Below are 11914 nucleotides of genomic sequence, written 5' to 3'. Positions count from 1 at the left end.
CTTCTTTTATAAATTATTCTCCCCTTTGGCCATTTTCTTATTGAGGTGTGTATGTATGTATGTATGTGTATATATATATATATATATATATATAAAATATATTTACTTTTATTTTTTTATTTTTTATTTTCTGTGAGGAAGATTAGCCCTGAATTAACATCTGTGCCAATCTTCCTCTATTTTGTCTGTGGAATGCTGCCACAGTATGTCTTGACAAGGGGTGCATATGTCCGTGCCTGGGATTCGAAGCAATGAACTCCGGGCCAGCAAAGTAGAGTGTGCAAACCTAACCACTAATGGGCCTACATGTATGTTTTTGTTAATCTGCAAGAGCTCTTAATTTGTAGGAATATTAAAGCTTTTTCTGTTATATGTTACAAATGTTTTCTCAGTGTTCTATTTTAATTAAATTCATTGCATTTCTTCCCATACAGAAATTTAAAGTATTATGTAATCACATCTATTGAAAATTTCCTTGTAATTTCTTTGCTGGGTACCATGTTTAGAAAACTACTCCTCAAGCTAAGATTATGTAAATAATTCTCCTAACATGTTCTTTCACCACTTTCATGGTTTTATTTATTTCACTTGAATCTTTAATCCATCTGGAATTTATTTTGGCAAAAGATGTAAAGTAAGGATCTATCTTTATCTAATTTCGCCAGTGGGTGGCCAGTTACCCAACTTCAAGGGGACCTATTATTACCTCAGATCAAAAATGATAAAATGTGATCATTTCAGTCAGCCCCCTCCCAGATCAAAAAGCAAAAGAGGAACTTGAGCTGGAAAAGCAAGGAAAACGGAGGCTAGTTCCAAAAAATGGAAGTCGAAGTTTCTGGAAGTGAGCCATTGCTTGTTCCCAGAGGTCTTCTGACTCTTCTTCCACTCAGTATGGCTTGAAAGAGACTGACTGCCTTCACTTGACTGGGTACCGGGTAGTGAAAATGCAGGAATTAAGAACCTTGATTTCCAGTACTTATGTTGACAGGAGCTGCAGGATGCTATCTTAGAATTTGGATAACAATTCCTCTTCTCTTTGCCTCTCATGGATTAAATGAGAAAATATGTTACCTTTATTTCTAAGCTGTAAAGTGCTATTCAAATAAAAGATGTCATTAATACCAAAGACCATTTTTATTCAGAAGATATTCTCCATAGGTAAGAAAGTGAAATTCAGTCACAACCTGATTATTAATGAATCAGTCAAAACGCAGCCTCACGGATCAGAGAATTTCTTGATATTGGTTGACAAAATGGGCATATAAATAGCGTTTATTGTTTTTGTGAAAAACGAGAACTAGTTATATCATAAATATAGTATTGTCAAAACCTAGGACAAGATCTCTCTCTAGTCTTTGGAGGGTGTCTAAGTTTGGTCCCTTGAAGCAGACCCTGAGCAAGAATTTGAGTACAGCTAGTTTACTTGGGAGCCGAAGGAAACACCTGTAATGTGGGAGGGGCGGGCGGGCGGGAGACACAGGAGAGAAGGCAGCTATGAACTGAGTGTTCCTGAGCCAGCTCCCGCTGTAGGCGGCTGGAGCGTGATCCTGCTGGAGAAACTCGGGGAACTAGCATAGAAGTCATGCTTCCAAGGGACATGGGAACTGGACACCAAGTCCTAAGAGTCATTGGTAAGGGATGCACCTGGGGTGTTAATGCCCTGCATAGTTGGCTGACCTGCTGCACAAGTGGACACAGCTAACTTCAGCAAAGAAAGGCCTCAAAGAAACGCCAATGCTGGCGTTGGAAAGTCAGGGCAGCGTGCCCTGGAGTGGTGAGAGTGAAGGGATATGAGCTGGCAATTGGCATCATCGACCACAGAGGTTTCTTCTTCATTTGAAATGCATCTTACTTGTGTACACAGCAACACTATACAATATGGGGAAATGTACTTCCTCCATTGTTTCCTTAGAGTGGCAAACCAGGAAACGTGACAAATGCAGTCACAAGTAGAATAGGAATCTTCCTCACTAGGTCTCTGGCTTTCATGCTTTTGGACATTTGAATTCCTTTCCTAGAAATAATGAGAGCATGAGGAAGTATCCAACTTCTGATACTTCTGCTTCACGTTTTACAGTGTTGTTAGTAACAATGGTATTCTCATAACGTTTTTACACCTATCGTCTCAGTTAACTCTCCGAGAAGGCTTGTGAAGTAAGGGACATATTTTCCATCCCACAAATTTCTGGAATATTTTAAACCACATGACAGAAAGCTTGCTTGCTTGAAACTCATCTGAATTATAGGCCCAAGGGAGCAAGGAATGACTCAGATTCTAGTGACTTCCAAGAGAAAAGATTTTTTCTGAAGGTGGGGGATGGCTTTCCTGAGGGGCTTTCCTCTTATCGTGGGGAAGTGGGAAGAGAATGGATTATGGATAAGAGTGGAGCAGGAGACAAGCTCCACTGGGATCTGGGCTTGTCAGGAGCTGTCACAGCAGCAGCCAGACTTTTTGGCCCAGGAAGTGACCCGGAAGTCCCACGAGGCACTTTGGTCCCTGACAGAGGCCTCTCCTTCACCAAGGACATTGCAAAAACATAATATTAAGGATGGTATTCTCTGTTGACAACACTGCAGTTGAATGCTAGTTATGTTCAGTCATTTATTTTCCATAATATAGACTTTATTTCTGAGGAAGCATATTTTCTGTAGGAATAGTAAATACCGATGGAGATTTGCCTTTTGAATGGACAGCATGTCAAACTACATGACCAGATACCCAGCCTCATTATAACTGTTCAGGAATGCATGCTCCCCGAGTACAAGATAATCAAAGGTACTGATTAATTAGCAAAAGCCTTTTGAGCAAGGGTCGGTTTAATCAGTAGGTGTGCTGTGCTGTCTGTGTGCATTCGTGAGACTGAGGTGCTGCCGGAAGTCCTGGGCCTTTACCCTCTGAAATTCCCAATTCTCCTTTTATCAAAGATTCAGTGTAGGGTAAAATAAACCACACATTCAAAATTTATGGGGCAATGGAAAAGTACACTTTACATTCTGGGGTCACAGAAGTCTTTATGAACAAGGGAGAAAAAAACTCATTTCCAGTAAATAGTATTCATCATCTCAGGACCCTGCCCTCCCCCTTGTGAGAATAATCATTCCTCCCCCTGGGGATGGTTAACAGGGATATCCCAATTTTGTCTCTGCTTTCTGTTCTCAGGCATGCAGACAGAGTGCTGGAATTTCTAGGCTGAGGAATTAAGTTAGATTGTTTGGCAAATTAAATAAACAAACAAACAAACGAATAAATAAATTTGTTTTGAATTATATATAGAAAACCCTAGAGACTCTACCAAAAAACTTAGAACTAATAAACAAATTCAGTAAAGTTTCAGGATACAAAATCAATACAAAAATTAGTTGCATTTCTATACACTGATAACCAACTATCAGAAAGAGAAATTAAGAAAACAATCCCATTTATAATAACATCAAAAGAATGAAATAACTAGGAATAAATTTAACCAAGGGGGTGAGAGACCTGTACACTGAAAACTATAAGATACTAATGAAAGAAATTGAAGAAGATACAAATAAATGGAAAGATATTTCATGCTCATGGTTTGGAAGGATTAATATTTCTAAAATGTTCATATTACCCAAAGCAATCTACAGATTCAATGCAATCCTTATCAAAATTCCAATGACATTTTTCACAGAAATAGAACAAACAATCCTAAAATTTGTATGAAAGCACAACAGACTCCAAACAGCTAAAGCAACCTTGAGAAAGGAGAAAAAAGCTGGAGCCATCACACTCCCTGATTTCAAACTATATTACAAAGCTATAGTAATCAAAACAGTATGGTTTTGGCATAAAAATAGACACATAGATCAATGAAACAGAATAGACAGCCCAGAAATAAACCCACGGGCATATGGTCAATTAATTTACAAGAAAAGAATATAGAACATTGTATATTTTGTATAGTTGCAAGAATATATAATGGGGAAAGTACAGTCTTCAATAAATGGTGTTGGAAAAACTGGACAGATACACACAAAAGAATGAAACTGGATCACTATCTTACACTGTTCACAAAAATTAACTCAAAATGGATTAAAGACTTGCATGTAAGACTGGAAACCTTAAAACTTCTAGAAGAAGACATAGGCAGTGAGCTCCTTGAAATTGGTCTTGATGATTATTTTTTGAATCTGACACCAAAGGCAAAAGTAACAAAAGCAAAAATAAACAAGTGGGACTACATCAAACTAAAAAACTTCTGCACAGCAAAGGAAACTATCAACAAAATGAAAAGGCAACCTATGGAATAGGAGAAAAATATTTGCAGATCTTGTATCTGATAAGGGGTCAATATCAAAATATGTAAAGAACTTATACAACTCAATGGCAAAACCCCCAAAAAGTCCGATTAAAAAATGGGCAGAAGATCTGAATAGACTTTTTCCAAAGAAGTCATACAGATGGCCAATAGGTACATGAAAAATGCTCAACATCACTATTTACTTGGAAGATGCAAATCAAAACCATAATGAGCTTTCACCTCACACCTGTTACAATGGCTATTATCAAAAAGACAAGAAATAGTAAGTATTGACAAGAATGTGAAGAAAAGGGAACTCTTGTGCACTGTTGGTGGGAATGTAAATGGGTGCAGCCACTATGGAAAACAGTATGGAATTTTCTCAAAAAATTAAAAATAGAACTACCTTATGATCCAGGATTTCTACCTCTGGGTATTTATCCAAAGAAAACAAAAACACTAACTTGAAAAGATTTATGCATCTGCATGTTCACTGCAGCATGATTTACAATAGTCAAGATATGGAAACAACCTAAGTGTCCATCAACGGATGAATGGATAAAGAAGATGTGATATATGTGTATATGTATACATACACACAATGGAATATTATTCAGCCATAAAAAAGAAGGCAACCTTGCCATTTACAAGAGCATGGATGAATCTTGGAGGCATTATGCTCAGTGAAATAGTCAGACAGAGAAAGGCAAATACTATGTGTTCTCAATTATATGTGGAACCTAAAAAACAAACAAAACCAAGCTCATAGATAGAGAGAACAGACTGGTGGTTGCCAGAGGTGACAGGAGTTGGGATGAATGAGGGTGAAGAGGGTCAAAAAGTACAAACTTCCAGTTATAAAATAAATATGTCACAGGGATGAAATTCACAGCATGGTGATTATAGTTAGTAATACTGTATCGCATATGTAAAAGTTGCTAAGAGTAAATCTTAAAAGTTTTCATCACAAGAAAAAAATTTTTTGTAATTACGTGTGGTGACAGATGTTAATTAGACCTATGGTGGTGATCATTTCACAATGTATACACATATCAAATCATTATGTTGTACACCTGAAACTAATATAATATGTCAATTTTATCTCAAAAAAAAATAAGAACTGGGAAACATGACACAGCTGTCACCTACCACTACCACTATTACCACTATCACTCATGGTAGCAAAAAAGAATTCTGCTTTGGACTTCTCTGTTTGAGGGCAGGGTGGTGGGAGGGATGAGGACTTGAGCTTTTACGCATTTAAATCCTGGAAATTTTGCCTGAGCAAATCTTGATGAAAGTTTCAATTGTAAAGAAAGCAAACGTACAAGGTGGAGGACAAGGAGCCACTGGCTGGATGAATGGCTGAGGCTCGGTGGCTGCTCAGAGAGCACAGCACATGATTCAAACCCTTGGAGGAGTGGCTTCTCCTTTCTGGAAGCACGTCCTAGGCTTGGCATTGGTTGGGGGCTCTCTGAGAGTGACACGTTCTGCACACCTGGCTGTGTCTGTGGCTCAGCACCGGTTCTTAGTGATGAATAAAACTGCTTGCTCTCTTAAGGTGTTTTGCAGAGTTGCCCATCAGAGCCCACGCGCTGACCATGCGTCTCCAGGTGGTGTGACTTCGGCTCGGAGGAGCCTGGAGCACTGGCGGATCTCTATGAACTGGCTTGTTCCAACAACTGCTCCTTGTCTTGAAGACCATTGGCAGATCTTGGTGAGTTTACTTTTAGTAGCATCAGGGACTAAGGCCAGTTAAAAAAGACTCTGAATGTAAGTAGATACAACCTTTTGGGAAATAATTAGGCAATAGCTAACAACAACCATAAAAAACATTCATATCCTTTGTAGAAGTAGTTTTACTTCTAAGAATTTATCATAAGAAAATAAATGTTTACATTTCAGGACATATTCATTCTAGTGTTGCTTATAATTGCAAAAAATTGAAACAGCCCAGTTGTCTAATAATTGGAGGTTGGTTAAATATATTATGGTAAATTCATCTGATAGAATGTTCTAGTCAAAGACCTGGGAAACACTCACCATATAGTTTTTAAAACCATATTAAAAACAATATATACAGCATAATTGTGACTTCACAAGGAAATATATGTGCATCAAAAAAGACAACACATATATTACTAAATACAAACAGGCTTCTGAGTGATGGGATTATGGGTAATTTTTATGCTTTTCTGTATACCCCAATTTTTCTATAGTGAACATATATACCATTTGTAGTCAATAAAATAATGCTATTTAAAAACGGCTCCACTCATATGCTGGCTTTAAGTCATCATTCCTAGGAAAGAATCTGGCCTTTCTGGGGCTAGCGCTGACATACCCAAAGTTGGAAGTGGTAAAAAGAGCACCGGGGAACTGGAAGAGAGAGGAGGGAACATGGTTGGAAGGTAGAAGCCAGGGTCTGGGGGTTTTGCAGTGCAGCTCTGTGGGGAGAGTAGGAGCAAAAAGGAGCTGGATCAAAGTTCTCTGTGGGGAAGTGAGGCCACTTCTTGCCTGGGAGGAAGGGAATGTCAGCATGTTCTGCCAGGAGCTGCTCTGCTCCGACATGGGGTTATTGTGAGTGTGGCAAAAACTCAACAACCCTGTGTACTGAGGAATGATGTCAAGAGGTGCCCTGTGAGGTGCTATAGGAAGCAGCCGCTGAAGGCACAGGATTGCTTCAGTTTCTTCAGGTGCCCCTGCAGTGACTGTTGTCCAGGGAGATAGGCTTTTGGTCTTCTCACAATCTAGGCCCCACTCCCCTGGACCAAAATGGAACCACCTGTGGACCTGTTGCGACCTGGTTGGTCAACCACCAGTGATCCTGATGTCCCTACTTAGCCTGTTACCCCAAGGCCAGCCCAATTTGTGAGAGGTTACGTGCCAGGAAGAAGGTAACAGTGATAATATTTGTATGGCACTTTACAGTTTACAAATAATTTCTGTGATGGTTAGGTTGAGGAGCTGTCAACATTCCTTTCAGACAACACACATTTACAATCTGAGAATAGCCATGCTGGGGGCTTTCTGTTTCCTCAACTGTAATTCCACCTGTGACACTCTCCGCTGCTTTCTGGTGGCTGGGATTATCTGCAGAAAAGACAGATGGATGCCTGTCTTCCAGCTGCTACAAAATGGAGGGAAAATCACTGGGATTAGCGAAGAATTGACTGCCCCTTTATAACGAATCTAGGAAGTGCTAACAAATAATTAGTATTGATGAATAACCTCATAGATTCAGTTAGGTTAACAGTAGGAAACCGGAAGAGAGAATCGCCAGTTTAGTGAAGACTTGCCAAAGACAGGTACAATGGATGCTTTTCAGACAGACTCAGTCCCTGGGTGGTAATCACCTGGTAGAGTTCTCATTTGAAAATCAGTGTTTTTGGAAGCTACATGAGTTAGGGCTATGCAGTTCAACTTCTGACCCAGCACAGCATCCCTAAAGCCTAGCAGCCAGCCTCTGTTGAATACCCCCTGTGATGGGGACCTTGCTACCTCTCTAGGAGAACATTCCATGTTTGCGTAGATATGGTTTTTAGAAAGTATGTCCACAGGACTGCAGTGTGAGGGTCATAAAAGAGCTTTGAGTTGAAGGGAATATGGCTCAGTTTTAGAGGTGGAGGGCATATAGCTATAAGGATGCTATATGGGATAACTATATCCAATTTTAGAATGATTTATTATTTTTCTGATAAATGCTACGTGGAAGATACAGAGATGCTTGCATGGTCTTGTTAGGGAGAGTGGTGCTGGGTAATAATATTGGTCTGGTACGTCGTTCATTATTTTGTGGCTAAAACTAGAAGCAAGCCCTCCTCCTCCTCATTGACTTCTGTTAGCCTGCCAAACAAAGCTTTAATTACAGGACGTATATGCACCTCAGCTGCCCTATTAGATGGGATTTGCCCTCAAGGAACTGACAATCATAATCTAGACTTGGTTGGTAGCAGACTCAGGAAGGCTACGTGGGAAGCCCAGTGGAATTACAGGTTCATTAATTTGGTTTGTTAGTTATTGACTATTTTATGAATATTATGTGTGTCTCCAATTGGACTGCATATTCCCTCAGGGCAGGAATTGTTTCTTATACTTGACTGTAGTTTCAACACTAAGCACACACGGTACATCACCAGTATGTGCTCAATAATTATTTGTAGAAACCGTGTTGTAGGTAGCACACTGAAGAGGTGCTGAAGAATTAATACAATAACAATGACCATAAAACTATTGGTTTTATGCTAATAAAACAACATAATTTAAAGAGTGCACTGCATTTATTCAACCCCATAAATTATAGCCCCTTAACATATGTAAAATTTTCGTATTTTTAAAGTGCTTTAAAAGATATTTATTTTTTAGCAAGTGAAAAATAGTGTTCTTTAAAAGACATTTAATTTTTAGTGAAAAACAATATTACTAAAAGCATATAACAATTTGTTCATCGTCTTCAAGAAATGGGATTTTTGTATAAAATATGTGTGTAGCACTGAATGCCAAAAGGATGGGTATATGTGGTTGGAATTCAAAATTAGATTTGCTGTCAAACCCATCTGGATGGTGTCTTAAGTCAAGAGTGATCTTGAGTGGGGAGAGGGAGGTGTGTTGGGTAATCGGTGCTTTCAAAGGTCAATTTCCTCGCTGTGTAATAGGTTTGAGTTAGTGGTCAGGACAGCCATTCAGACTGACAGTCCCCTGGACTTCCACGGCTTCAGTGACAGGGACAGGAATGTGGCTGACTTGAACATTCTTTACACAGCCAAAAAATGATTTCCATACAGGGAGCTTCAGGGTCTGTAAATTGGCTGAAAGAGAAAAGGAGAGGCATTCAATGGAATGATTCGTACTGTCAAATGAGTGCACCCTGTGTTTTAACAGTCTTATCAGAGCTAAAGGGACCTAGGGTCTCAGCCCGCCCAGTCACCTCCTCCCTTCAAGCAGGCACCCAACACACCACCTGCTGTGATAAATCAGCAGCAAAGCTACTCTTCAAGTTCTTCAAAGAAGGAGATTCCAGGGCCCAAATCAATAGACAATAACTCTGAACTCTAGTGCTTTATATGGGTCGCAGAAGACCTATAACGTTAACAAGCAAGGGACATAAAGGGACATAAGGAGAGACATAAAACAAGGAAGAATGACAAGGCTCTTTCCAGGCACAATTCCAGTCTTGAACTTGACTCCATCTCAGCCTGCCTGTTCTGGCCTCACAAAGCTTAATATCTCCTCAGTAAAATTAAACGCTTGCAGGGGAGAGACCAGCTTCTCAGCCCTGTCCTGATTCTTTACTGGTATCAGGCTGTGAGGATAACGCAGACTCTTAAGGGAAACCTATCAATTATAGGCTTGGGACAAGAGGAAGCGGCAGTCACGTGGCCTGGGCTGCTCTGAAATGTGCCCTTTGCTGGCAAGTGAGTTTCCCCACATGCTGGAGCAAAGGGCCTCCCTATCTGCACCATCCAGCCAACGGCTGCCCTGCTCATAACCCACGGGCTGGGGCGTCACATCTGTTGAGTTAAGATGGGAATGTTAACAGTTCACATGGGGCAACATGGGTGTAGAAGTCAGGGCAAGAGTTACCTGGGACACCTCCAATGTGCAGTGGCTCCCGAGCGCTAGCAGGTGGGAAGGGGAGCTGTCCAGCTGTGTAGCTATTTTCTGTGTCCAGTTCCAGGTGAAGGATGTGTTTTTTTATGGTGACTGGAAAGAAAGGAAGCTGGTCAGGCCTATTACCCGAGGAGAGCCCTGCCCACTGTATAATGTCTATACTAGTGTGTCACCACTGGCTTTGTTTAAACTCATTCTAATTGGACCCACGGGAGCGCTGTTGGCAGGAATGTGGTCAACCTAGACATAAATTCGCCCAACTTCTGAACACCAAGTGGTGTTCAGGGGCTCCCACACACGTTACAGAACTTAATCCCTAAAATCAACTTGTGAGGAAGATATTATCTCTTCCATTTCCCACGTAAGAGACTGACTCTCAATCATTGAGAAGCTTGACAAGATGGCTTGGTGGTGAGGTTCAGTGAGTTGGGATTCGAGCTCTGGTCCCCTGCCTCCAGCAGCCATGCTTATTTCACGTGATCTCAGCTTCTTTCCAAGAAGACACTACTGAGAACTGACTCCAAAGACAGTTGCTTTTGACCCTTGAAACAAAATTTCTCTCATGTTAACAATCTTAGCTAATTGCAATGTAGTAAGCTCTCAAATCAGTCAAGAAAAGGCCACTTTTTACAAAAAGTATTTTAGCCAATACAGGTTAATATATCGCCAAATTAATGTCCATATGTTACTCATACAATGGCAGATTCAATTTGAGAGACTATGCCTGTTTTTCACCAAGTAGTTTGTCTAAGTTATTTGCATTAATATTACATGGTTGTTGAAAAAAAACAACCCAACAATGAACCTTTACCTCACAATAGTAAGAGTAAACACTTACTGAACTCTTACTACATATCAGACACTGCTAACCAAGCACTTCATATGGATTATCCCATTTAATTTTCACAACACTGGGAGGTGTATACTACAGTCACGTGCCACTTTATGACAGGGAATTGTTCTGAGAAATGCATTCTTAGTCGATGTCATTATTGTGCAAACATGATAGACTGTACTTATACAAACCTAGATGGTGTAGCTTACTACACACCTAGGCTATATGGTACTAATCTTATGGGACCACCTTCATATATGCAGTTGACCAAAATGTTGTTATAGGGTGCATAATTGTATTTTTATCTCCATTATGCAGATGAGGAAACTGAAGATAAAGAACAACCAAGTAGCTTGCCCACGGTCACACAGGTAGGGGCTAGGACTGAGATTTCAAAAAGACTGCTGTTCTTTTTGACTTCAGAGCCAAAATCGAAATCACAATGTTTTACTACCTTGAAAATAAACATAGCTTATCAGTTGGCTGGCCTCCAAACAAAAACCGTCTCAGTATGTTATGGAGAACTGGAGGCAGCAGCCATGAATTACGTAAATACACTTGGGGCTGGGAATGGACACATTCTCACCATGTTAAGCTGGTGGGCTGACCCTGGTCAGACTCTAATGGATCGATGGACTGAGGCTGCATTTGGGATATTCAAGTCCAGATAAAAAGGGAGACCATTTCAGTGTGTGAAAAATAGGCTACTGGATGTCATACCTGCCACTCTGTGCCACTGTCCGTCACACAGAGAACGCTTTGGTGTGACCGATGTCAAGATCCCACCTGCCTCACTGTCCACGGAGGCCGTGACCTGGAAAACACATGCATTTTCCTATTTCCTTCAGAAAGGCAGGTGGAGCCAACTTCTCTGGCCAACCTCCCCTCCCAACACTTGCCACCCCGACAGCCCAGAAGCACTTTAGATATAGGTCACCGTTCCAGCACCAGGTGATCACAGGGGCCCAAGGCTTTGCAAGAATCTCTCTGCTGCATCCCTTCCAGGCAAGCAGGCTACAAACCCAGGGCCCTGCCTGAGGTTGCTGCCAGTGGCAATGAGCCCTTCCCTCCCAATCTGAGCTCTGCCTCTGTCAGGCCCCACTGAAAGGTGACCATTAGCATCGAGGAGCCTTTTTCGCTGTTAATATGTGACAGTAGCTCTGTTCAGAGGGACATGTGAAATTTGGAGGGCAAAAATACT

The 11914-nt window shown here is 40.8% G+C and overlaps 1 protein-coding gene across 5 annotated transcripts in view; it reads right to left on the bottom strand.

Annotated features, from left to right (window-relative positions):
* Positions 1-8529: 8529 nt before the first annotated feature.
* Positions 8530-11914, bottom strand: part of LAMA3 (laminin subunit alpha 3) — a 258555-nt gene continuing 255170 nt past the window's right edge. For all 5 annotated transcript variants that reach the window (XM_023647570.2, XM_070220837.1, XM_070220838.1 and 2 more), the window contains 3 exons: positions 11434-11527; positions 9852-9971; positions 8530-9076 (listed from right to left, as the gene is read on the bottom strand). In XM_023647570.2, coding sequence (XP_023503338.2) covers positions 8931-9076; positions 9852-9971; positions 11434-11527 — 360 coding nt within the window. In that variant the 3' untranslated portion in view covers positions 8530-8930. The remainder of the gene's footprint in view (positions 9077-9851; positions 9972-11433; positions 11528-11914) is intronic.

Source organism: Equus caballus, chromosome 8 (genome assembly GCF_041296265.1).
Source record: "Equus caballus isolate H_3958 breed thoroughbred chromosome 8, TB-T2T, whole genome shotgun sequence".
In the NCBI taxonomy this organism is placed as follows: domain Eukaryota; kingdom Metazoa; phylum Chordata; class Mammalia; order Perissodactyla; family Equidae; genus Equus; species Equus caballus.
This window is presented reverse-complemented; position numbering and strand designations above follow the sequence as displayed.